Source organism: Phyllobates terribilis, unplaced genomic scaffold (assembly GCF_046119375.1).
Source record: "Phyllobates terribilis strain yellow unplaced genomic scaffold, ASM4611937v1 Scaffold_10__3_contigs__length_209671492, whole genome shotgun sequence".
Lineage (NCBI taxonomy): Eukaryota > Metazoa > Chordata > Amphibia > Anura > Dendrobatidae > Phyllobates > Phyllobates terribilis.
The window spans coordinates 150,839,002-150,866,627 of NW_027362770.1; the positions used below are offsets into that span (position 1 = coordinate 150,839,002).

At 44.0% G+C, this 27,626-nt stretch overlaps 1 protein-coding gene across 1 annotated transcript; it reads left to right on the plus strand.

Moving 5' to 3' along the window:
* On the plus strand, positions 1-25,633 carry PWP1 (PWP1 homolog, endonuclein). The gene is made up of 15 exons (XM_073649936.1): positions 1-170; positions 262-320; positions 789-964; positions 1,881-1,966; positions 4,888-4,984; positions 5,194-5,304; positions 11,162-11,292; positions 12,510-12,583; positions 14,938-15,034; positions 16,137-16,198; positions 18,628-18,739; positions 20,795-20,885; positions 22,459-22,580; positions 23,885-23,990; positions 25,077-25,633. Exons 1-15 carry the CDS (start codon positions 105-107, stop codon positions 25,187-25,189), a joined length of 1,503 nt encoding a protein of 500 aa, XP_073506037.1. The 5' UTR covers positions 1-104; the 3' UTR covers positions 25,190-25,633.
* Positions 25,634-27,626: the final 1,993 nt, after the last annotated feature.

Below are 27,626 nucleotides of genomic sequence, written 5' to 3' on the forward strand. Positions count from 1 at the left end.
TGACCGGAAGTAGTCACACAGGAACCCACGTGTGCCGAAAGGAGGCAGCCATTGCTGACCGGAAGTGAGTCCGATTCGTGTTGTTTTCGCTGCCCGTGTGCGCTATGAGTTGTCAGATCACCTGCGTGTCGTGGGTCCAGCGAGGGATCGCTAAAGAGGTCCCCGATAAGGTGAGGACGATGCGGTTAACCGAATATGGTCACGTGACGTTGCATAAAGCTGTAGTTTTCACACCTTGTCGCTTTTTTTTTAACCCTTTAGGTTCAGCTGAGCCAGGAAGAGTTAAATAAGCTGATAACAGAAGCAAAAGAGCAGCTGCAGTAAGTGACACAGTACAGAAATAATGAGGCGGAAATGTCAGAAAATATGTGGCCGTTTAACCCCTTCCTGTCAGATCCCTCAAGGGGGTGTCCACTACTTCAGCATTGATGGCTTATCCCTAGGATAGGTCATCAATGTCTGATGGGCGAGGGTGCGACACCTGGTGTCTGCTGGAACTCATCAGTTGCGGAGCTACACAGAATAGCGCCATCGGCAGAATGGTGGCCACGGCTGGGTACTGCACATCTGTGCCTTATTGATTTGAGTACAGTAGAAGGAGCTGTGCAGCTCCATGACTGAGCCTTTCTGGCCGCCGACGCCGGGAACAGCTGATTGGTGGGGATTCTGGGTGTCGCACCCCCACCGATCCGACATTGATGACCTATCCTGAGCATAGATCATCGATTTTAAAGTAGTGGACAACTTCTTTATCCGTTGCTTTATTTTTCACTTTCTTGACTCTGCAGGGAAGAACTTGAGGATAATGAAGATGAAGCTGTGGAGGATGGAGACGACGGGATGGAGAAAGAGGAGGAAGATGCCGCTCCGTCGGCTGAGAATCAGGAGGAAAATATTGCGAGGCTGAACACCGACGAACTTGCAGAATACGACTTGGATAATTATGATGAAGAAGGAAAAACTGGTATGAGGTCTCACAAGCCTGGGAGGCCAGAGTGATTTTTTTGGCTAGTGAACCTGGCACTGTGCTGCTTAGATTGGGGGCAAATGTCGCAATCATAGCTAATGGTTGATTTTTCTGGGGGAAGATTTGTCTGGCCATATATTTCCCCCTGTAAGTGTTACATGGCAGCCATTCTGATGGTTTATTTACTTCCTAAATGCTAAGTTAAAGGGGTTGGCTGCTACCTAGACAATCCCTTTTAAATAAACTAGTCCCCCTTGTTAAAAAAAAAAAAAAAAATGGCAGATACTCAGCTCTGGAATGGTGCCGGTGCTGAGGTTCACATGGCTTTGTTATTACCAGCTGCTGATAACAGTGGTATCTGGACCCCAACACTGGATTGGCGCCCTTGCGGGAGGTGAGTATCTTTTAATTTTACAAGGGGGTCTACTTAATTTAAAAGGGGTAGTGGACAACCCTTTAAAATCCCTTTCACTGGATTTTAACTTAAAGGGGTTGTCCGGCTGTAGGTTACAGGTCTGCTGTCACTATATGTGACTACAGACGTGTGAATCATCGCATCACATGCACTGCCGAGAACGAGTGGTCATGTGACCGGAAGTACGCGATTTTCACACTTCCGGCCACATTCCTACTAGACTTGTCCGGCCTCGTTGAATTCACTTGCATTGAGCGAGGCCGCGCACGTCTAGTCGGTATGTGTCCGCATGTATGCAAATCCTGCCCAGTCCCCGCCAGAAGCAGAGAATCCTCACGATGTGAGAATTCACAAGTCTGCAGTCACATAGAGTAGTATACGGCCAGACAACCCCTTTAAGTTGAGTACTTCCTCCAATTTCTGCTGCTCCACTGATTCTGGAACTTTTTTTTTTTTCTTCCATTCTAAAAAATTCCCTCCATTCTTTTTCTTCCTTAGATGTGGTAAACCTTGGAGACAGCCTCGCCGGCCTCGCAGTTTACTCCAGCAATGAGACTGATGCTTACGTCACTTTAAAAAATACAGTAAGTAGGTCTAATTCATCCACAGATCGCGAGAGGAAACTGCATGTATAGTAATTCCCTAATATCCTGCTTTTATCAGAATAAGGGCTCATTTAGAGTTTTTTTCTTTTTCCACGTCGGAGTGATTTAGTTCAGATTTTCATCCAAGAGTCGTCCGAGTTTTTCCCAGATTGGGGAGGGGCGGACTTCTGTCTTCTATCTAGCAGTCTATGAAATGCAGCACATATGGCATCCCAGTGCTGCATGATTCCTCCCAACCTCCAAGGACCCATAGACTATTTTAATCTGACACTTGGATCAAAATCGGACATGTCTCCATGGTTTTGAGTGGTCCCCCAAAAATTCTGAAATGTGAAAAGCCCCATAGACTATACAAAGTGTGAGTTCTATCTGTTTATAGCACTAGTGCGCAAAAAGGGACGTCTGAATGAGACCTAGAACAAGGCCGTCTCTGTGCTGGAGCTTAGCAGCAGCCTGTGTTTTCGGCATCACAAAATGCAGGTTGCTGCTACTTTTCAACTCTGATATCTTGTTGTTTTTCAGTGGTTCTTGTTTTTAAAGGGAAACTATCAGATTTTTGCGATGTAATCTGAGAGCAGCATGATGGAGGGGCAGACCCTGATTCCAGCGATGTGTCACTTACTAGGCTGTGTTGCTGTTTCATTAGAATCAGTGTTTTATCATAAGGAGATTATCACTACAGGATTAGGTGTCTCGTGCCTCCTAGTGCTTTGTGTAACCCTGCCCCTTACAGTATAGACAGAAAGCAGCCAATCAGTGGTGTGGGCGCGGTTGCACAGAGCTGTAGAGTCCGAGCTGTAGAGTCCGAGCTGTAGAGTCCGAGCTGTAGAGTCCGAGCTGTAGAGTCCGAGCTGTAGAGTCCGAGCTGTAGAGTCCGAGCTGTAGAGTCCGAGCTGTAGAGTCCGAGCTGTAGAGTCCGAGCTGTAGAGTCCGAGCTGTGCTAGATCTGCAGCAGAGAAAACTGATTCTATCACTACTGCTACACCCAGTAAAGTGAAGTGACACATCACCGGAATCGGTTTCTGAACCTACATCAGATTACATGGCAAAAACCTGCAGAGTTTCCCTCTAAAAGGAGTGAATTCCAATAGGAAAATTGCATTGTGAATTGCTTTTAAAGGGATGTTTCCAGAATCATAACTTATCTATCCTGAGAGTAGATGACTAGTGTCTGATTTCTCGGACCCCACAATCATCAGCATGGGGGTTTCTGTGTCCTCTGAATGGTGTGTGGTGCGCCTTCATTCAAATGTTATAGGATTGATGGAGATAACAGCGCCATACTCGAATATCTCAATTAGTCGCTTGGGCTTTGAATGAATAGTAGCGTGCATGCGTGATCCTCACTGCAGTGAAATGTGTAACCGCATTCTTCTGATTTGTGGGGGTTTTAGTGGTAGGATCCCCCCCCCCCCCCCCCCAGTAAAACACAACCTTCTCACACTGGTATGCCCTATGTCAGTGGTGGGTGTGTGGAGAGGGCTCAGGAGCTCCGTGCACAGCATATACAGCAGGCTCCAGCTGTGTTATACAGTCAGCACCCTCATCTAAGAGCAGCAGCCAGAGCCAGCTCCGATCACTGCTGTATCACTCCTGAAATGCTCACGTCGGTCACGACCGTGACATTTTAAACAGTGCGATTTTGGTATGGTGTCCGTTAACATGACTTGATGCCGGTGAGTTAGCGTGTCTCTGCCTCCTTTCAAAAATATCAAAATCTATGTACCACTAAAAAAAAAATATGATTCGCCCCACAAAAGACTGAAAACCCTCACACAGCTTCATCAATGGAAAATTTCCAGGTCTCAGAAAATAAAGATATAAACAAATTTATTTATTTTTAAAGTTCTGAATTTTCTTTTAATACTGTATATACGTGAGTATAAGCCGAGTTTTTCAGCAAATTTTTTTGTGCTGAAAAAGCCCCCCTCGGCTTGTACTCGGGTATATACATTGCAGTGATGGGGTTGCGGCGGAGGAACGGTGCAGATGCAGTGGCTGCTGCTGCAGCTGCCACGTGTGCCCACTGCTAAAGGGTAATGAGTATTCACTCCTCTCCACTCCCATGACTGTGGCGAAGAATGAATATTTATTCTCTTTAGTAGCGGGCACAGAAGAGCGCTGAGCCGCAGCTCCTGCTAACAGTGCCCACTATTAAAGAGAAAGTGTATTCGCTCCTCTCCACGCACATGGCCCCGGTGTGGAGAGGAGTGAATATGCCGGCAGCTCACATCAGTGTCTGAGAGATCATAGCTGTGACGTCATGTGTTGCTCAGATACTGACATGAGCTGCTGGCAGTCAGGACACAACAGTGCTGGAGCAGAGGTGAGGAGGGAAGGTGAGTATAAGTGTTTATTTTTTTGTGTGTGCAGTGAAGGGTGCCAGGATTGGGGGATGAGGGGGCCACGCGCATACCAGGATTGGGGGATGAGGGGTGGGGGGGGTTCCGTTCATACCAGGATTGGGGAAATTTACCAGTACCTGCTGCATTTCCCACCCTAGCCTTATACTCGAGTATATACGGTAACTAAAATAGTAATAAAAAATCTACACCCATTCATACTGACTAAAGACTCGGATGTCATTTGTGCCGCACATTGAACACAGTAAAAACACCCCAAAAAAAGTCTGTTTTTTTTTCCATCAGTTCACCACACAAAAAATAGTTTTAAAGAACCAAAGGGAAAAATAGTACAGAGGTGTTTCCATTACTTGGTTCTTTCTCCAAAAGCTGTCACAATGGCATTCTGAAAAAAAGAGGTTTTTATTGTTATTGAGGGTGGTTGTTTTTTTTTTTTTTTTTTTCCTCGAACTTTTCTGTAACTATTGACCAAGATGGATCTGAACACCCGAGTCCATCTGGTACCGAATCTACTGGTGATCTCTTCTTTTCTTCTAGGAGCAGTATGAGACCGAGGACTTTGTTATCAAACCCACCGATAACCTTCTGGTTTGTGGAAGGGCGGAGAAAGATCACTGCAATCTTGAAATCCACGGTGAGCAATGGATCGTGTGTCGTTTACTTATTGGGTCTTTTTAAAGAGTTTTCTGAAAGACAAGTCCCCATGGTTGCCAATCGTTAGCCTTAGTGGTCACTTGCTGTACGTGCTGATGGTCTGTGGCGTCGTTCATGTGAGCTCCATATATATTGATGATGGGTTAGCAGACATTATATGATATATCCTCCTCTTTGTGATCCCTGCAGTGTATAACCACGAGGAGGATTCCTTCTATGTTCACCACGACATCCTTCTACCGGCGTATCCCCTCTGCGCCGAGTGGCTGAACTTTGACCCAAGTCCAGAAGAGTCGACAGGTAAGTTGTGGCTAAATGCTCATCCCATGCTGTACGGCAAGACTGACATCAGTGAGAGTCCTCGTGCCTTGTGTCCCTGGTGCTTCTGGTCGCACATGCGACCTGCTGCAATATTCTAAGTCTCTTGCACTGAAAATACCAAACTTCAGCACTTTGGGAGCCGCTCAGGGGAGACCTGAGAAAGCATAATGGCAAGCTAATGACGACCATATGGATTGTCACTCAGCTGTGTATGACCAGGTAGAACTAAATGTGTTCCTTTTGTAATAGTTGTCAATCTGTATAATACATAATCGCAGTCAGTGTATAATAAGCCCCCGACCGGGAAGCGCAAGAGATGGTCGGCGTCCATTATTGGCTGTAAAAGTTTTATTTCTCCCCACTGGTGCGTGACACTCTTATTGAATGGGGTTTGGCCCGTTATTTTGTGCCGTCCTGCTATGTGTTTTATTGATCGATCTCACGACTCAGTTATAATAATGTCTCCGGGGGGCACTGCACTGCCGCTACTTAACGACATCAAACCTTTCCAGATATAATAGATGTTTAGGGGAAGTCTAATGAAAATATCACAGATGGGATTTGCTACGTTCATTCAGGGGAAGGTAATACGCCATGGAACCGCATGGAGGGGAATTTTAACCCTTTAACCCTCCTTTTTGTGTGCAAAAAAAGTGTATGATATATATATTATACAGTGGTGGCCAAAAGTATTGGCACCCTTGCAATTCTGTCAGATAATACTCTTTCTTCCTGAAAATGATTGCAATCACAAATACTTTGCTATTATTCTCTTCATTTAATTTGTCTTCAATGAAAAAACACAAAAAGAATTGTCCTAAAGCCAAATTGGATATAATTCCACACCAAACCTAAAAAAGGGGGTGGACAAAAGTATTGGCACTGTTTGAAAAATCATGTGATGCTTCTCTAATTCGTGTAATTAACAGCACCTGTAACTTACCTGTGGCACCTAACAGCTGTTGGCAATAACTAAATCACACTTGCAGCCAGTTAACATGGATTAAAGTTGACTCAACCTCTGTCCTGTGTCCTTGTGTGTACCACATTGAGCATGGAGAAAAGAAAGAAGACCAAAGAACTGTCTGAGGACTTGAGAAACCAAATTGTGAGGAAGCATGAGCAATCTCAAGGCTACAAGTCCATCTCCAAAGACCTGAATGTTCCTGTGTCTTCCGTGCGCAGTGTCATCAAGAAGTTTAAAGCCCATGGCACTGTGGCTAACCTCCCTAGATGTGGACGGAAAAGAAAAATTGATGAGAGATTTCAACGCAAGATTGTGCTGATGGTGGATAAAGACCCTCGACTAACATCCAAACAAGTTCAAGCTGCCCTGCAGTCCGAGGATACAACAGTGTCAACCCGTACTATCCGTCGGCGTCTGAATGAAAAGGGACTGTATGGTAGGATACCCAGGAAGACCCCACTTCTTACCCCGAGACATAAAAAAGCCAGGCTGGAGTTTGCCAAAACTTACCTGAGAAAGCCTAAAACATTTTGGAAGAATGTTCTCTGGTCAGATGAGACAAAAGTAGATGGGGAAAAAGCATCAACATAGAGTGTACAGGAAAAAAAAAGAGGCAGTCAAAGAAAAGAACACGGTCCCTACAGTCAAACATGGCGGAGGTTCCCTGATGTTTTGGGGTTGCTTTGCTGCCTCTGGAACTGGACTGCTTGACCATGTGCATGGCATTATGAAGTCTGAAGACTACCAACAAATTTTGCAGCATAATGTAGGGCCCAGTGTGAGAAAGCTGGGTCTCCATCAGAGGTCATGGGTCTTCCAGCAGGACAATGACCCAAAACACACTTCCAAAAGCACTATAAAATGGTTTGAGAGAAAGCACTGGAGACTTCTAAGGTGGCCAGCAATGAGTCCAGACCTGAATCCCATAGAACACCTGTGGAGAGATCTCAAAATGGCAGTTTGGAGAAGGCACCCTTCAAATATCAGGGACCTGGAGCAGTTTGCCAAAGAAGAATGGTCTACAATTCCAGCAGAGCATTGTAAGAAACTCATTGATGGTTACCGGAAGCGGTTGTTCGCAGTTATTTTGGCTAAAGGTTGTGCAACCAAGTATTAGGCTGAGGGTGCCAATACTTTTGTCTGGCCCTTCTTTGGAGTTTTGTGTGAAATGATCAATGATTTGATTTTTGCTTCATTCTCTTTTGTGTTTTTTCCTTGCAAGCAAATTAAATGAAGATAATAATACCAAAGAATTTGTGATTGCAATCATTTTCAGGAAGAAACTGAGTATTATCTGACAGAATTGCAGGGGTGCCAATACTTTTGGCCACTACTGTGTGTATGTATGTACGTGTATATATATATATATATATATATATATATATATATATATATGTATATGTATATGTATATGTATGTATATGTTCTTTTGCCTTCACTCTGCGGTCCAGCTCACCCCAAACCATCTCGATTGGGTTCAGGTCTAGTGACTGTGGAGGCCAGGTCATCTGGCGTAGCACCCCATCACTCTCCTTCTTGGTCAAATAGCCCTTACACAGCCTGGAGGTGTGTTTGGGGTCATTTGTCATGGGTGTGTCGCCACGAAGATCATCGCGACTACACAGTCTGACTTCTCTCAGCTGAGTTTTTGGTGCTTTGTGTTTTTTGGTTGTGAGGGAGTTAATTCTCTCTCTCTGTGCTTGACGAGGCTCAGCCTCGCCCAGCTGCAGTTAATGCTGCAGTATTGGGATTCCTTCAAATACCTGCTCGTCTGATAGGGAAGTTGTCGGTGAAAGCATTTCTTACAGACCTTCAGAGCGGATCGTTGTTTGGTGGAGTTCGGAGCGAAGAGTTTACGGTGTGGTTTCTTCCCTTTATCATTTATCTCCTAACCTGTTGTTGTTCCCTCTGTAATTGTGGTGTGAGTTTTTGTATGCAAGGTGGTTTTTGGTTTTCCCCTTGTACTGTCTCGTTTGTCTAGTACTGTGTTTTGGGCATTTTCTATCCTGTTCCCCATTGTTGTGATCGGGGTCCTTCTCAGGACTAGATTACTGAGGTTCAGGGATATTCAGGAGTTTAGGGTTACGCTGGCGGCCTGGACCTCTGTACCATTAACAGTACCTCCAGGTTGAGGGATTAGTCAGGGCCCCCGTTTAGGGACAGCTCAGGCCCCTGACCCCCTGTTCGCTGAGACAGCGTGACATCATTGTCCTGTTGAAAAATAAATGATGGTCCAACTAAACGCAAACCGGATGGAATAGCATGCCGCTGCAAGATGCTGTGGTAGCCATGCTGGTTCAGTATGCCTTCAATTTTGAATAAATCCCCAACAGTGTCACCAGCAAAGCACCCCCAAACCATCACACCTCCTCCTTCATGCTTCACGGTGGGAACCAGGCATGTAGAGTCCATCCGTTCACCTTTTCTGCGTTGCACAAAGACACGGTGGTTGGAACCAAAGATCTCAAATTTGGACTCATCAGACCAAAGCACAGTTTTCCACTGGTCTAATGTCCATTCCTTGTGTTCTTTAGCCCAAACAAGTCTCTTCTGCTTGTTGCCTCTCCTTGGCAGTGGTTTCCTAGCAGCTATTTTACCATGAAGGCCTGCTGCACAAAGTCTCCTCTTAAAAGTTGTTGTAGAGATGTCTGCTGCTAGAACTCTGTGTGGCATTGACCTGGTCTCTAATCTGAGCTGCTGTTAACCTGCGATTTCTGAGGCTGGTGACTCGGATAAACTTATCCTCAGAAGCAGAGGTGACTCTTGGTCTTCGTTTCCTGGGGCGATCCTCATGTGAGCCAGTTTCTTTGTAGCGCTTGATGGTTTTTGCAACTGCACTTGGGGACACTTTCAAAGTTTTCCCAATTTTTCGGACTGACTGACCTTCATTTCTTAAAGTAATGATGGCCACTCGTTTTTCTTTACTTAGCTGCTTTTTTCTTGCCATAATACAAATTCTAACAGTCTATTCAGTAGGACTATCAGCTGTGTATCCACCTGACTTCTGCACAACACAACTGATGGTCCCAACCCCATTTATAAGGCAAGAAATCCCACTTATTAAACCTGACTGGGCACACCTGTGAAGTGAAAACCATTTCCGGTGACTACCTCTTGAAGCTCATCAAGAGAATGCCAAGAGTGTGCAAAGCAGTCATCAAAGCAAAAGGTGGCTACTTTGAAGGACCTAGAATATAAGACATATTTTCAGTTGTTTCACACTTTTTTGGTAAGTATATAATTCCACATGTGTTAATTCATAGTTTTGATGTCTTCAGTGTGAATGTACAATTTTTATAGTTAAGAAAATACAGAAATTTCTTTAAATGAGATCGTGTGTCCAAACTTTTGGTCAGTGCTGTACATATCTCTCTATCTCATTCCAGTTCATTTAGACAATACCCGGTGAACTTTTCCACTTTTTTTTCTCATTAGACCCACAAACTTGTATTTTATTAGGATTTTATGTGATATACCAACACAAAGCAGCAAGTATTTTTGAGGTCTAAAGGAAATGATACAAGGTTTTCTAATTATTTAAAAAATAGAAATCTGAAAATTGTGACGTGCATTTGTATTCCGCCCCCCTGAGTCAATACTTTATAGGACCACCTTTCTCTGCAAATACTGCTGCAGTCTTTTGGGGTCTGTCTCTATCAGCTTTGCACATCTAGAGGTGACATTTTTGCCCGTTCTTCTTTGCACTCTCTCTGTGAGATTTGATGGAGACATCTGTGATCAGCAATTTTCAAGTCTTGCCACAGATTCTCAATATGATTTCGGTCTGGACTGTGACTGGGCCGTTCACACACATGAATATGCTTTGATCCTAACCATCCATTGTAGCTCTGGCAGTATGTTTATGTTCGTTGTCCTGTTGGAAGATGAACCTATGTCCCAGTCTCAAGTCTCTTGTAGCCTCTATCAGGTTTTTCTCCAGGATTTCCCTGTATTTAGCTACATCCATCTTTCCATTAACACTAACCAGCTTCCCTGTCCCTGCTGAAGAAAAGTTTCCCCACAGCAGAATGCTGCCACCACCATGTTTGACTGTGGGGATGGTGTTTTTCAGGGTGATGTGCAGTGTTAGTTTTCTATTACACATAGCATTTTGCATTTAGATCATAAAGTTTTACTTTGGTCTCCTCTGACCAGAGCAACTTCTTCCTCATGCTGTGTCTTCTCCATGGCGTTTTGCAAACGGGACTTATAGATTACTTTCACAAATGTCTTTCTTCTTCTTGCCACTCTTCTATAAAGGCCAGATTTGTGGAGTACATTTGTCCTGTGGACAGATTCTCCCACCTGAGCTGTGGGTCTCTGCGGCTCCTCCAGAGTGACGATGGGCCTCTTGGCTGCTTCTCTAATTAGTGCTCTCCTTGCTTGGGATGTCAGGTTAGGTGGACGGCCATGTCTTGGTTGGTTTGCGGTTGTCATACACCCTCTATTTTTTTGATGATGGATTGAACAGTGCTACACGTAACAAGTACTTGCTACTTTTTGTTGATTTATCACACACAATCCCAATAAATTTCCTTTAAGTTTGTGGGTGTAACTTGAAATAACTTGGAAAAGTTTACAGAGTATGAATACTATTTCAAGACAGTGCATGTATGTGTGTAATATATAATATAATCTCTATCTATAATCAGCAACCAAGCCATTTTGCTTTAAAAAAAGTCTTCTATGCAATAATTAAAAAAAAAATCTTTAGTGATTAAAGTCAAATTGGGCCCTGTCCTTATGGGGTTAATTGAGGTATTTCTTAATGGGTGGATTATCAAATTACAGGAATGGCCCTCTATGTTCCTGAGATTAGACCGGCGATTTTTCGGTGTCGTCCTGATCTGTTCACTTTCCTTTCACCAGGAAATTACGTAGCTGTGGGTAACATGACGCCCGTGATTGACGTCTGGGACCTGGATCTGGTTGATTGCTTGGAGCCCGTATTCTCCCTGGGAAGCAAACAAATGAAAAAGAAGAAAAAGAAAGGAAAGAAGGTAATTGTGTGCGGTGCCGGCCCCCCATATATAACCCAGCTAGGACCAGTTTAATTTTTTTTTCTTTGGTTAATGGAAGTGAGAAGTAGAATTTCCAGTAAATACCAATGTGGTGACGGTGAGGGATGGGAAACAGATTGGAGGCGAATGTCGGGACCGGGCAATTTATGGTGTTGGGCTGGTGGCGCTCGTGGGGGGGGGACTCAGTTGGGAGGGTCTGAGCTGAACGCAAACAGTACAGAAGTCGTCTTGTCGGTGCTTTCCAAAGTTTATTATTTACCCCAATAAAGAGAATCAGAGTAGACTATAAAATGAAGACTCCAGACCACCCCCCTAAACAAATTCACAGAACGGGGAGAGTGCGCTCGCGGAACCCTCCCTACCCCTGGCCGGGAGAGTGCACTCGAGACGCTTCCAATTTCCCCCACCATCCAGGGAGAGTGGTCTCGGGACCCCCGGGGAGAGTTCCCTCGGGACCCTGCCAATTCCCCCCATCACCCAGGGAGAGTGCGTTTGGGACACTTGGGGAGAGTGCGCTCTGGACCCTTCCAATTCCCCCCATCACCCAGGGAGAGTGGATTTGGGACACCTGGGGAGAGTGCGCTCGGGACCCTTCCAATTCCCCCCATCACCCAGGGAGAGTGGATTTAGGACACCTGGGGAGAGTGCGCTCTGGACCCTTCCAATTCCCCCCATCACCCAGGGAGAGTGGATTTGGGACACCTGGGGAGAGTGCGCTCGGGACCCTTCCAATTCCCCCCACCACCCAGGGAGAGTGCGTTTGGGATCCCCGGGGAGAGTGCGCTCGGGACCCTTCCAATTTCCCCCACCCCACCAGGGAGAGTGCGCTCGGGACCTCAGGGGTTGGGCACACCCCCCAACTAAAAAATAGGGCGCTCGGACCCCATTAAAGACCCCTAAAATTATTGACCCCAGTTGTAAAAGAACCATAGTCCAACCTGATGCATTAGACGGCTGTCACTGGCAGCACCATGTCCCATGACAGAGGTGGTCACTGACTGCTCCTGATGGGTCAAGACGATGTAATGCAGGAGGGGGCCGCTGTGCCTAATAGGGATTGTCCCTGATGATTGAGGGGCACGAGTTTACTAGACAGGTCAGCACTGTTCTGATGGGGGGTTTAGTCGGTGTGTGATTGCCCCTCCTTACCTTTAGTGAGGGCTCATCTTAAAGCCGTGCCGTGTTCTCTGTACCAGGGGGCTTCGTCTCGGGAGACTCAGGAAGGCCATGCGGACGCCGTCCTGGATCTTTCATGGAATAAACAGATCCGGTGAGTAAATCCTCGTCTGCGGAGATGGATATTACTGGGTTCACTAGAATTGCTGTATAAGCATTTGCCCCGCATATAGTTTCACATCTGATCTTTCGGCCACAAATCGTCTAATTTCCTTGATATTGGCAAGTTGGAGCCATCAGGCTAATGGCCATGAAGTGGATAATTGCTCGTAAGGCAATTCCTGAATATTTGGGTACGTTTTTTTTTCCCTGACATTATTGTTTTGGTCTTTGCTTTTAAACTTTCTAAGACGGACGGACAGTAGAGGGGCCCTTGTGCAAGAACACTTTATGGGACCTTTGCTTCCTAGAAGCTTTTTCTATATAGGACCCCCTTATGTTTCTGTAGCGGGCTACCCGTAATTGCAGCTTTTTTTTTTAGGATCAATCGCTCACATCTGTATAATTTGGAGCAGCTGACGTTTCTCGAGACATTTGTTTCGTCTTGCATCATCCGTCTGATCCTAAATATGACTGCATTTCTTATTACATTAGACACGGCCTGTATCTCCTTAAGTATTTCACAATATCTTCACATTATTGGCATTTGCCCATGATTTAGTATTAAAGGGGTCCTCCGCTCTGGACCATCTACTGTAAAGAGTACTCCCATCTCCAAGATCCTCTCCCATTATGTAGTAGGTGTAATAGTAATAATATTAGCAAATACTTCCAATTAGAAATGTAGTATAGTTCTTCTGATTAGCTATGTCGCTTACTCCATGTGCAGGACATCACAGTAACTTAGGCATCCATGGTTACGACCACTCATATAGTGACAGTTCGCTTTTAGTAGTCATAACCATGGATACCCCTAAGCTACTGGGATGCCCTGCATATGGGGTAAGCGAAATAGTGAATCAGAAGAACTATACTACATTTGTAATTGGAGGTATTTGCTAATATTATTATTACACCTACTACATATTGGGATAGGATCTAGGAAATGGGAATACCCCTTTAATTCAGCAGGTTCTGCAGAGTGGGAGACACTTGTCTTGGCCAGAGTAGAGCGCAGGGAGTCCTGAATAGCAGTCGCCCTGTATTTCCTCCCTCATATATAGTATCTTACATTAAACGTAAACGAAACAGCAATTTTTCTACTGGATATATTAAGTAAAGAAAAAAAAAAAAACTGAATTTGGCGCCCCCTGGTGGTATGATTTTCTTATAGAACGTCAGCGCTGTTGAGAAGCTTGGGATGGGACTGAGCGCATCATGAGATTTTACAATTCAAACTGCATATGTTATTAAATAGATTTTAGACCGGATGAAAATCCTTGACATAATGGTTGTATGAAAGTTTCTCATTCTCCACCCACTTAGCCTAATTGCCTGCTCATCAGTGTCCCTCTTCTCTGCTGCTTTTCCACCACTTTGCCTTAATGACAGCTCCTCAGTGTCCCCCCCCCCCCCTTGCTGCTTCTCAACCCACCATACCTTAATGACAGCTCCTCAGTGTCCCTCCTCCTTGCTGCTTCTCAGCCCACCAAGCCTTAATGACAGCTCCTCAGTGTCCCTCCTCCTTGCTGCTTCTCAACCCACCAAGCCTTAATGACAGCTCCTCAGTGTCCCTCCTTCCTGCTGCTTCTCAACCCACCATGCCTTAATGACAGCTCCTCCGTGTCCTTTCTTCCTGCTGCTGCTTTTCCACCACCAAGCCTTAATGACAGCTGCTCAGTCTTCCTCCTCCCTGCTGCTGCTGTGTTTACACCCACCTTACATGACTGACAGCTGGTCAGTTCTCCTTCTCTCTGCTTATGCTCGGTACAAGCTGCAGCTGTCAGACTGATTACTATGGGATCAAACACTCTCCAGCTGACTCAAAAATTGTTTATCTTAATATTTGTACTTTACAGCCATTCTGATGTGTTTTTTTTTCTCAATGTAAGTACACTGGCCTCATCAGGTCCAAGATATCTATTTAATAATGTATTTGTATTGTGAAAGATCTTTTTAAAACGTGTTCCCTTTGACAATGAATAGTGCGAACAAACTTCTTTCTATTCTCCAGCCCCTCTTTTGCCGCTCGGTTTCTCCTAGAGTTTGACCTGTCGCTGCCCATTTGTAGCAGAGCACGATGAAGATGGGTCTGCACTTTTGTTATTTTGAAAGGGTTGTGCATTTTTAGAAAAAAAAAAAGTCTACTTTCTTCCAAAAATAAGCGTCACACCGTAGATTGTATGTGGAATTGCAATCATTTACTTCAATAGAGGTGAACTGCAATACCAGACACAAACTATGGTCAGGTGTGGCGCTGTTTCGGGGAAAAAGAGTGGTCATGTTTTTTTCTTTTCCAGGACAATCCCTCTAACGAAAGTGAAACTTAGTTTTTCATTTTCCCTACAGAAATGTTTTGGCCAGTGCATCTGCCGATAACACTGTGCTGCTTTGGGACATGACCTTGGGTAAACCTGCTGCCAGCCTCGCCATGCACACAGACAAGGTAAGGTGACCCCCGTGGTAAGGCTAATATGTATGGTAAAACTGACCTGCCATTATTATTCTCCAGGTCATTACGAATGCGCAGATACCAAACATGTATAGGTTCTTTAAAAAAAAAAAAAAAAATTCAAAAATTTGTATGAAAAATTTTCATTTTTACTTGTCTCCCTTTTCAGAGGCCCGTAATGTTCTCATTTTTTGGGATATGTGGCTGGGGGAAGGCTTATTTTTTGCGCCCTGAGCTGACGTTTTTACTGATGCCATTTTTGAGTAGATACGATGTTTTAATCTCCTCTTGTTGCAATGTTAAGCGGCAAAAAAAGCATGTAATTCTGGCGTTTTGATTTGTTTCCATTATTCCGTTTACCGATCAATTTCTTTTATTTTGATTGGACACTTCTGAACGCAGCGATAGCAAATGTGTATTTTCTATTTTTTGTTTTTTTCCATTGAGACAAAAGAGGATTATTAACTTTATATATATATATCTATATATATATATCTATATCTATCTATATCTCGTAAGATCGCAGCCCGAAGTCCCCTAAGGGGGACTATTTAATACAGTAAGAAGTTTAAGAAACATTTATAATATATATAAATGTTTCTTAAACTTCTTACTGTATTAAATAGTCCCCTTAGGGGACTTGAAGCTGCGATTACGATCGCTTCTGCTATACATAGCATCAGCACTGCTATGTATAGCAGAAATCACAATCTCTTATGAACGCCGGCTACAGGCTGACGTTCACAGGAGTATCGTAATAACAGGCATGGGGGTCATCAGCAGACCCCTGGCTGCATTGGCAACCCATCGACGCCCCATGATCACATTGCAAGTCAGTTGTCAGTTACCTGCCGTGGGTGGAGTGGTGCTCTGGCAAATGATGGCTGATTAAATCAGACATCATGTGCTTGGAAAGATGCAGTCTCGGCATGTGAGCCTGCATCAAAGGCAGGGACAAGACATAGGACGTAAATATACGTCGTAAAGGAGAAAGTTTTTCTAAACTTCAGTTACACTTCAAAAGTTTTGTATTCTAGAAATATACCTTGCTTTTTACGACCATTTTTTCCTTCTTCCCCCCTTTTTTTTTTTCCAGGTCCAGACGTTACAGTTCCACCCCTTTGAGCCACAGACGCTTATATCGGGATCATTTGACAAGTAAAGCACATTTCTGAATAGCAAGTAATGAAACACCACTGCGTAGTGCACGGGATGGCGTCATTCCACATTTCCCATTAGTGTTACCAGAGGTTTATATGAGAGCGGCTCTGCCTGGTAGCTCCTCATAAGACTATATTACTGCGTTCCCTAATGGGATCATAATTGCTTCATGACAGGCACGTTCTGATTATAATCCACCATTTGGGAAATTTCTGATTTCCCCCACCCCCGTATCTGCCGACATTGGGGGTTTTATGACGGGGTGATGTCTTTTTCCAGTTTGCTCTGTGCCCGTAAATGCGAACCTGCTCCGATTTTATAACCTGTGAGCTTTAATATATAGTGCAGCAAGCACGGTCTAATTTACTAGGTGACGTGTGCATCCTTACAGCCACGACACGGGTGGTCACCCAACTTTCCCAGACTTCGGAATAGCAGACCCCGATCAGTACAGTCACTGACTGCTTCAGAACAGCAATTGCAAAAGGACTTGTGCTCATTGTTTAGGATACTGGCCACTTCTGATAAGACTGCAGAGGTGGCTGGTAACCTAGACAATGAGTTGTACACTATAGAATTAAGATTCCTTCTGTTTTTGAGAATTTTTTAATAAGAGGTCTATTGCAAAACGGAAAAAAAAATGCAATTTTAACCATTTATGAAAATGAGACCATCCCCTTTTTAATGAATTTTGGGCATGCTTAATATATTTTCGTGTTAAGAGGAAGGTCTGAGAACGGGGTATACAGAGTGTCTCTCGCAATGGAAGACCAGGCACATTCGTACATTACGAAAGCCCATTGATTTCAATAGAAGCTGTGTTGTAATGCCTCATTTTGCCCAGTGGTGGCGCTGTAGGGAATTGAGCACATTCAATGGGATTACAGCTGATCACTGGAGGGACAAGCATTGATAAAATGTGATCACCATATCATTGGGGGATACTTTTGCCAAAAAAAGGGATCATCAAAGCAGAGAACCTCCTTTAAGGAGGACCTGTCACTAGCTGAAAAGTGGTCAGTTTTTAATCCGATCTTATTCCTTTTTCTCCCCTGAGTATGCCGCTTTTTTCTTTTTTAAAATTCACCATCCGGTTCCAGAGATACGGGCCTGTTTATTTAGTGCTACCTTATATTGTCTTTTATGAAGGGGTGCGGCTTATCGGGTAACTGCAGAGCAGCCTAAAGACACGCCCCCAGGGAATCCTGTGAGCCACACCCTTTTTGTACAGACCATAAAAGTTGGCGCCAAATAAAAAGGCCCATATCTCTGGAACCGTAGGGCGGATTTTAAAAAAGAAAAAAGCAGAATACTCAATGGATCAGCGGGAATTAAATAAAAGCAGAAACTGGCCACCTTTTAACCTGGCAATGCATCTGCTTTAACTGCCATTTTTGGTCTTTTAATAGAATTTATTGTCTACTGTTTCTATATTATGATTTGTAATACTTGTGGCTTCATGGCAGCAATCTTGTCAATGATAACCAAAGGCAAAATCACCATCAGCCGTAAAAAAGAAAGAAATAACACTCCAAAAGTAATGTAGGCCATCTGTCGCGCTGAGTGAACCTTGAATCCGGCTGACTCTTTGTCACAGAGTGCATGGATGATGTGAGCGGCCGCACACCGGGGACGCCGTCTAGCTCTGCAGCAGATGGGCATGCGGTGTTGTTTTTAGAACATTTATAGAATTCGGCGGAGCCCGCAGTGGGACATGAATTTTTATTTTTTTTGATGAGCTCTGTAATAAATCACGGTGTGTGTGCGGTCCCCCGACGCGCGGATTTTGGAGGCATCGCGTCTGAAATGCGTCGTGCTTACGCTCTTATAGTCCAATCCTCTTTTGATGCCTGCTGCTCAGACAAACTTGACGATGATGCTGAAATCTTTGAGGATTCGCAGTTCTGGGATAAGTTTTCTTGTCATCTAAGCCTTTTTTTTTTTTTTTTTTTTTTGGTTCCTATTCACTAATGTGGTGAAGTATCTGATCGACCCGCTCCTGATTCCTCTGTGCTGCTGTTTGTGTTACAGAGTGTGCCGTGTAAAGCTCGGTTCTCCAGGACTTTGATATTGATGACCCCGTATCCTATAAGTTGGGGTCCAAAACCTTCACTGATCAGCTGTTCGCAATGGTGGCAGAAAATAAAAAGCTTTCAGAGCTAAAACGCCACAGATCCGAGGGGTTATAGCTCTTGAGAGAGGAAGAGAGAGATACGAAAGTGCAAAATCTTAAAAGCTGGAGCCCGCCTGTTTAAATTCTCTAATTTTGGAGGACCAAGCATGTCCGTGCATTAAATAGAATGCACCATGTAATACTTCTTTTATCCAGTGGGGGCACTGCAGGAGAATTGCTTACAGCACACATACTAGACCTGATCGGTCTGATCAGGCGATTTTTTTTAATTTTCCATGGTGTTCTTTTTCAGGTCTGTCATATTGTACGACTGCAGGAGTCCCCAGGAAAACCACAGAACATGGAGATTTAGTGGAGAAGTCGAGAGAGTCACGTGGAACCATTTTTCACCCAGAAACTTTTTGGTGAGGATTATTCAGAGTCGAGTCCTCTGTAACCCCAGCGCCTTTGCCAGCACAATTGTGTATTTCTGATAAGTCAGCCTAGACTCTCATCTGTTACTGTTGGGCGCTGGCTGTATGACACAGCTGGCACCTGCGATTCATTGAGCAGGTTCAGCTCCTGAGCCCGCTCCATATAGTAATGGTGAGTAACCTAAGGCAGAATTGGAATGGGTGGACTACAACACCCAGAAAAATGAACTAAACCAGGGTTTATAATAGGTGATCTGATAATTACAGATGTAGCAAGTGCCATGTTGATAGATTTGATTAAAATTACTACTTATCATACAGGGTCAACTAATTCACTGGAGCGCACCAGCACTGTCCAGATCAAGAAAAGTTATCTGTGCGTTTCATATCCGGACTGTACCCATAACAAAAAGGCATCTACCACGTCTAGAGTAAAAGGAGTGTTGCAACGTAAAAGGGATTCTTTACTGTAAGAGCAGTGAGGCTATGCAAACGTAGAAGGGATTCTTGACTGTAAGAGCAGTGAGGCTATGCAAATGTAGAATGGGTTCTTTACTGTCAGAGCATTGAGTCTATGCAAACATAGAAGGGATTTTCTACTGTAAGAGCAATGAGGTTATGCAAACATAGAAGGGATTCTTTACTGTCAGAGCATTGAGGCTATGCAAACATAGAAGGGATTCTTTACTGTCAGAGCATTGAGGCTACGCAAACATAGAAGGGATTCTTTACTGTAAGAGCAGTGAGGCTATGCAAAGGTAGAATGGGTTCTTTACTGTAAGGCCATGTGCCCATGTAGCGTTTTTGTAGCGTTTTTATGACTGCGAAAACGCTTGTAAAACCGTCTGCCATGCAAAGCAATGTGAATTCGGATGTGCTGTGCACATGATGCGCTAATTTGCGCTCCGAATTCGCATTGCATTGCAAAACGCAGCATGACCATTTCTACCGCGATTACGCTGCAAATTCGCGGCCATTGAGGAACATTGAAACGCAGCGAACCCGCAGGTATATGTGGATTTGCTACGTTTCAATTAAATTCAATGGCTGCGAATTTGCAGCGTAATCGCGGTGCGTGTGGTACCCAGGATGAAGAGGAGACTACAACTCGGATACCACGCGGTGAAAAAAAGAAAAAAGTTAAAAATAAACAAAACCTGTATATTCACCTCTCCGGCGGCCCCCGATCTGCTCCCGGCCACGTCCTCTCTCCTTGGCGTCCCGCGGTGTACTGTCAGGACCTGCGGTGAAGTCATTTAGTCACCTGATGGTCATGGAACCGCTGACGTCGGTGGTCAGGTGATGGTCCCGTGACCATCAGCTGACTAAATGACTTCACCGCAGGTCCTGACAGTACACCGCGGGACGCCAAGGAGAGAGGACGCCGCCGGGAGCAGACTGGAGGAGACCGGAGAGAGGTGAGTATACAGGTTTTTTTTTATTTTTAACGTTTTAATTCTCTTTTTTTTTTTTTTTTTTTTTTTTACTATAGATGCTGCATTTAAAGCATCAGTTGTTCACACATTATAAATCCATGCCGGTTGCATGGATTTATAATGTGTGACCAACTTGTCAAGCACTTTCCAAGTGATGCTCAAAATCGCTTGGAAAACTGCTCGAAAAAACGCATGCGAAAACGCTGAAAAAACGCTTCTCTCTGGCAGAAAAAACGCATGTAAATCTGCATTCGTTTTTTTCTGCCAGCGAGAGGCAAAAACGCTCTGCATCAAATCTGCTACGTGGGCACATAGCCTAAGAGCAGTGAGGCTATGCAAACGTAGAAGGGATTCTTTACTGTAAGAGCAGTGAGGCTATGCAACTTTATATGCCTTAGAAAGTTGTCGGGAAGAATTTTTTCTTATGATTGGCTCATTTTTATTGTCCCATTGAGAATAACAAGTAAATATTGATCTGTAAAAAGCCTCGGGTTTGATATCGGGCTGGATGTGGTTTCTCCTCTCGCTTCCTCTGTAAATAGATTAGAAGTCTTTTTGCTCTAATGTAAAGATGGACACCTCTGTGTCCTCTCCCCTATCTCTGCTCCAGGCCAGCACAGAGGACGGCTTTGTGTACTGCTTAGATGCCCGCTCGGATAAACCTCTTTTCACACTGAAGGCTCACGACGGGGAAGTGTCTGGTATGTGTCTCCGACCACCATAAGTATGCAATGAACACTATCTGTTGTTCCTTGATTATTGAGGGTCCCAGCAAAACCAACGGCTCCTTTAAACTGGGTATATGCCATCACTTTGCTCACAGGGGGTCTGACTTCTAAGCCCTCCACCAATAGCCATAATGGAGTTCTTGGATCCCCCGTTGTCTGCTGGCTGCATGACTTCTGCACAGAGGAGCAGAATGGTGCTGCCGGATGTGCATGTGTCCTGCCGCTCCATTCATAGTCTAAGAGTGATGGCGGTGCGCTCTCCAGTGATGATGGTGCGCTCGGCTGCCATAAACTTCTGAAGATCTAACAATTATCGCCGAGTCATCGATGATATTCTATATCTTATTTAGTCCGTTGTTGTAGGGAGGATGTTATTGATGTGTTTGCTTTCTGCACAATGTGGCGGTATATAAAGATTCGGTCACAATTACTTAATTTTCTGGCATCGCGTAAAGGTCACTCTTCAGATTTAACATTTGCGAGTGTAGCAGATGTAATCTGTCAGCGGTACAGAAATGTGGTAGAAATAGCTTGAAGCTGGCAGTTACTTTAAAGGGGGCCTGTCATCAATTAAGTAGTTCCTAAACTACCACCCAACATCGAATTTGGGGCTGGACCCCACTGATGAAATTTCATGTTTGGGTAATTAACTTTTCCACTTAATTTTTGGACTCTCCTTTTTTTTTTTTTTTTTTTTTTTTTTTTACTCAACAGCGCCACGTCAGTCTGTAGGCTGTATCTAGTATTGCATTCAAGTAAATGTGACTAAGTTGCAATACTATCTACAGCCCATGAAGTGGTGCTATTGAGCAGAAAATGAATCTTGAGAAAAGAGAATTTTGTCGTTTAAATGCTCAAGGTAGTTTCAACAAACTTTTCAAAACTTGGTTGTAGTACAAGCAAAATATAAAAGGAGAGGGAGAAAAAAGCAGAAATATATTATTAAAGTCTCTTATAAGACGCTGCTTCTTGTCACCTGGCCTCTTTAACTCCTCATTCCCTCTGAAATAAAGCTAAAAATATGTATTGCTATAACTCGGGATCAATAAAGTGTATCATATCCTATCGTATATGGACTGAGGGATCAGATTACTGCTTCCTATTAAAGTCTACAGAGAGGGAAGGGGGAAATGAGGGAGGAATAGAGCAAGTGAAAGGTTAAAACACACCGAGGGAGATGCTGCTTTGTAGTAATTGTTTTATTTCTCCTCAGAGCTGGATTCACATCTACACTGCTCAGTACTGCTGTATTATGTCCCCCATGCTGCTGCTTTGAATATGTGCAACATGGAGAGATGGGAGCAGGGATTCTTCATGTCTGTGTGTACTGTGTATGGGAGACATCAGTCTGTGCCCAGTAGCTCAGAGAGAACTGAGACTAGGAGTCAAAGCCTGCGGAGGGGACAACTAGTGAAAATGCAGGACACAAGTTATATAATAGCCAGTAATAGTGTTTAGATCATTTTCACATACTTCTTATTAGTATATCGGTTTTGATGTAATAAGTTTTTTTTTTGTATTTTTTTGCACCTCCTCCCCCCACCAGGTCTGGAGCTAAGCAGTCAGGTGAAAGGCTGCTTAGTAACATCCTCCGCTGATAAACATGTGAAGATCTGGGACATATTAATGGACAAGCCAAGTCTCATTCATTCCCGGGATATGAAAATGGTAAGAAACCCACCCCCACTTTTATAGAAGTCATCCCTGAATCACCCTCCCACATATATTATAGTCTCACATTTTACTAAACCTGAAAAACAAGTTTATGTTCAGGAAATCGTGATTGGGTTTAGTTTCCAAAGTTTCAGATATTTGGGAATGTGTGATAATTCCCTATGTAGAGTGGGCACAGCGTCTAGCATGTTACTCTGCAGAGTCTCTCCCTTTTACAATATGGCAGGTATAGGTTTAATAGGTGATAGCCTCCTATATACAGCATGAGCCCCCACATAGCCTCCTACATGTAGCGTGAACCCCCACATAGCCTCCTACATATAGCATGAGCCCCCCACATAACCTTCTATATATAGTGTGAGCCCCCACATAGCCTATATATAGCGTGAGCCCCCACATAGCCTCCTATATATAGCATGAACCCCCACATATCCTTCTATATATAGTGTGAGCCCCCGCATAGCCTCCTATATATAGTGTGAGCCCCCTCATAGCCTCCTATATACATACAAACATCCCGTACACATAAAAAAAAAAAAAAAAACACCGTATACTCTCCTCGCTCCTGTCCCCTACCCGGCGCTCTACCTCTGCTCCTGTCTCCGATTCACTGACTCTACGCAGCACACAGCTGACGCGATGAAATTACGTCATCACGTCTGCTGTCTCACACGCTGATTGGTGGAAGAAAGGGCCAGCGGCGCCGTCCTCCTCCAACCTACTCACCGCTTTCTGCATCGGATGCAGAGAGCGTTGACTGCGGCGGAGGGCACGGTGCAGTCCATGGGCCACTGTTTTCAGCCCTACGCCTGTCTCGGACCGCGGGCCGGACTGGGAACAGCCAGTGGGCCGGATGTGGCCCGCCGTCCGCACTTTGCCCAGGTCTACTTTAGATAGATGTTAATATTTAACCATTTAAATAGGATCCATTCATGCTTGGGAAATTTTTCGAAGTAATTAGATGGGTGGCCACCTCTCCGTTCCCAGCAGTATTAGAGGGGGGACATGTTTTACAGGTGTGAATTCTACCTTTGGGATCCACATTGGTGAATATATGACGGAAATTAAGACTAACCATATACACTATATATTGCCATATGTGACTGTAAATAAAGCTGCAGCAGCCCCGCTCATCATGGGGTCAGCACAGGCTACAAAAATGGGAACTTCATGACCTACCCTTTATTCACCTCTTTGCTTGGTCTTTATTACTTGATTGACAGGCGCAAGACCTTCAGGTATATTTGACTTATGGGAACACTTTTTGTTCTAATTCTTAATTTTGTCCCTGCCCTTAGGGCATACTGTTCTGCTCCGCATGCTGCCCAGACTTGCCATTTTTGTACGCTTTTGGAGGCCATAAGGACGGACTGAGAATTTGGGACATTAGCACGATTGCAGCTGGTAAGTAGATTGGTCTGAATAGGAACAGATCTTGGTATGGCCTAAAGTTCTTGTAGACTCAAGTTTACATATAGATATAATTGCTTATCTCGAGGTAGTCAAGAGCTGCATTTGCAATTCTGCCACTTTCCGAGCGGAACTCTTCGTTAATTAAGGCTGTAGAATTATGAATGCTGCTCTGGGGTATAATACTGGATTAGTACATGAGAACCTATAACCCATAAGTATGGAGCGCAGGCTTCAAAGAGAAACTTAGGACTTGAAGCCCTATTGGGGGCACATGGAAGGGGCTCATCCTAATAGGACAAAGCGCCCTTTTGTTGTTTGACCTGTATGAATCACTGCAGTTATGTTCTTTTAAAGGGATTGTCTGGTGGAAACCCCTTTTACCACAGGCTTAGGTGATTATTGACCGGAGGGGCTCCGACCCCTGGGACCTGCACAGATCAGCTGAAAGGGCCACCGTTAAAATGGAGAGGCAGTGCGCATATCTGACCGCTGCTACATAAATTTTTTTTTTTCCTGGGGCTGCTAAGCTTTTTCCAGCAGTCCCATGGGAAATGAATGGCGCAGCAATAGGCGATCCGACCTGCCGCGTTATTATGTAATGAGGATAAAAATTCCTTTCTTTCTCCCAGTGGTCAGTCCCCCACCGAACAGCAAGTTATCACCTATCCTTTAAAGAGGTATTCCCATCTCCAAAATCCTATCCCAATATGTAGTAGGTGAAAAAATAATAATAGCAAATACCTCAAGTTAGAAATGTAGTATAGTTCTTCTGATTCGCTATGTTGCTTACCCCGTGTGCAGGGCATTGCAGTAGCTTAGGTATACATGGTTACGGCCACTCAAATAGTGACAGTTAGTTGCTAGTGGTCATAACCGTGGATACCTAAACTACTGCAATGCCCTGCACATGGGGTAAGCAACATAGGTTATCAGAAGAACTATACTACGTTTCTAATTGGAGGTATTTGCCAATATTATTTATAGGATAGGATTTTCGAGGTGGCAATACCCTTTTTAATGATCATTCTCACAATGAATTCACCATTAACGTTTTCCTTTCAATCCCCCTCACTCCAGTTAAAGAAGCATTCGGTGGCAGAGAACGGCTAATGGTGACCAACCTATCCAGCTCTACATCAACCAGCGCAGAAGGGAACAGTGAAGCCGCCGGAGAATCAATGGACTCTTAAAAAAACAAAAAAAACAAAATCCTCTTGCGGATTTCTTAGACCAGGATTCTTCACTATCAAATTTAATGTTCCCTCCATGTAATTTTTATTACAGACTTTTTTCCAAAATGGGATGAGAAGAAATGTTCTGCCGTCTGGAGACTTTTTCTGATAGTGACTGTTTTTAAAGTCATGGATGGCTTAGTTACTTTAGATGGCTGTCCCCGTACTAAGCGTGCCGTAAGACCCGTCAGGTGACGCTGAAGCAGGGTGCAGCGATGTGTGGCTGTAAAATGAAAAATTTTAAATCTACTTTTAAGTGACGTCTTTTTTCACTCTTTAAGGACAGTGCGCGAATCTCGCTGGTGGTGACCGTCCTAGACGGTGGTACCTACAAATCCTAAATTTTGGGGTTTTAAAATTGAGAAATTTTATATAAAATTGAGTGAGATGTCTCCCAAATAATAGGAGCGTGAAAAGTCTTTTTCTAAAACTTCTTGCGATGCGACCATGTTGGTTTATCAAAACTGTCCTTATCGACCACAGCCAATCACAGCACAGGTTTCATTTTTCCAGAGTAGTTTAAGAAATGAAAGCTGCCCTCTCATTGGTTGCTATTAGCAACCTGGTCAGTTTTGATAAATGAGGCCTGTCGTGTGAAGGTTGTACACACTACTGTGGTGCGGATTTGTTATAAGACTCCATTAGACTTCTAGGGGGCCTCATGTACTTTTGTTTACCTCTTGGGTATAATGGAGGTTTTCTATCCCGGAAGCAGAATAGGCCTCATTTTATCAAAAACTGTCTTGTCTCTAGCAACCAATCAAAGCTCAGCTTTCATTTTCTCAGCAGTTTAAAAAAAAATGAAAGCTGCTCACTGATTCGTTGCTATGGGCAGCAAAGAAAGTCTTTAGTATTTGGGCCTTACCGTACCTGGGTGACCTTGGGGCCATCTTCAATCCAGGGTCATCTTGGAGACCATCAGCACAACACGATTCGCATGGAGCTCCCTCCCTCTGCCGATCGATGTCACTGTCACAATTGAATGCAACCTCAAAAGGTTTAACCTCTTAACAACATTTGACGTACTAATACGCGTCTGTGCCCTGGGACTTAAGAGCCAGACCCGTATTAGTACGTCATGGCGATCGCGCGCGCACACAGGCTGTGCGGGCGCGATCGCCTCCGGGTGTCAGCTGATTGTCACAGCTGACACCCGGTACTATGTGCAGGGAGCGGTCCCGCACCGCTCCCAGCACATTAACCCCCGCAATGCTGCGATCGAAGTCGATCGCAGCATTGCGGAGGCAAGGGGAGGTGATCGCAGATACTCACCTCCTCTTCCGGCCTCCAGCGCTGTCTGCCGTGGCTTCCAGGATGTTGCCATGACGACCCGATGTCGTCATGACAACATCCGGGTCACCAGACAACAGGAAGATTGATTGGACATGCGCAGTGCATCTCCAAACTATCTTCTCCCTGTCCAGCGCTGACAGCCTGCACGGCACAGGGATGGTGCTCCATCCCTATGCTGTGCAGGCGATCAGAATAAAAAAAGTGAAAGTCCCAGAGTGGGACAGAGTAAAAAAGTGTAAAAACTGTCAGAAAGTGAAAAAAAAAAATTAAAAAAAAATTGTAAAAATATAAAATAAAAAAAATAAAAATATAATGTACCCATCAATAAATATTATAAAAAAAAAAACAATAAAAGTACACATATTTGGTATCGCCACGTCTGGAACAACCTGACCTATAAAACTGTCCCACTAGTTAACCCCTTCAGTGAACACGGTAAAAAAAAAAAAAAAACAAAGCAAAAAACAATGCTTTATCATCATACCGCCAAACAAAAAATGGAATAACACGCGATCAAAAAGAAGAATATAAATAAAAATGGTACCGCTGAAAACGTCATCTCGTCCCGCAAAAAACAAGCCGCCATACAGCTCCATCAGCCGAAAAATAAAAAAGTTATAGCTCTCAGAATAAAGCGATGCTAAAAAATAATTTTTTTCTATAAAATTGCTTTTATTATGTAAAAGTGCAAAACATAGAAAAACAATATAAATGTGGTACCGCTGTAAACGTACTGACCCGAAGAATAAAGCTGCCTTATCAATTTTACCACACGCGGAGTAGAATAAAAAAATTAAAAAAAAAACAATTCCTGAATTGTTGGTTTTTGTTTATTCTGCCTCCCAAAAATCGGAATAGAAAGCGATCTGAAAATGGCACCAATAACAACGTCAACTCATCCAGCAAAAAACAAGCCGTCACATGACTGTCCGCCAAAATCTGGAAAAATGATAGCTCTCAAAATATAGCGATGCAAAAACTAGATTTTACAAAAAATGCGTCTTTTAGTGTGTGACAGCTGTCAGTCATAAAAGCCCCATATGATTCTGGTATCGCTGTAGTCTCACCGACCCGAAGAATAAGGTCGTCTAATCACTTATAC

Bases quoted from the DNA above. Each gene is read 5' to 3' on its own strand.
- PWP1 (XM_073649936.1), top strand. From the start codon at position 105: ATGAGTTGTCAGATCACCTGCGTGTCGTGGGTCCAGCGAGGGATCGCT. The intron at 22,581-23,884 runs GTAAGAAACCCA...CCCTGCCCTTAG, and splicing joins ATTCCCGGGATATGAAAATG to GGCATACTGTTCTGCTCCGC. The intron at 23,991-25,076 runs GTAAGTAGATTG...CCCTCACTCCAG, and splicing joins CATTAGCACGATTGCAGCTG to TTAAAGAAGCATTCGGTGGC.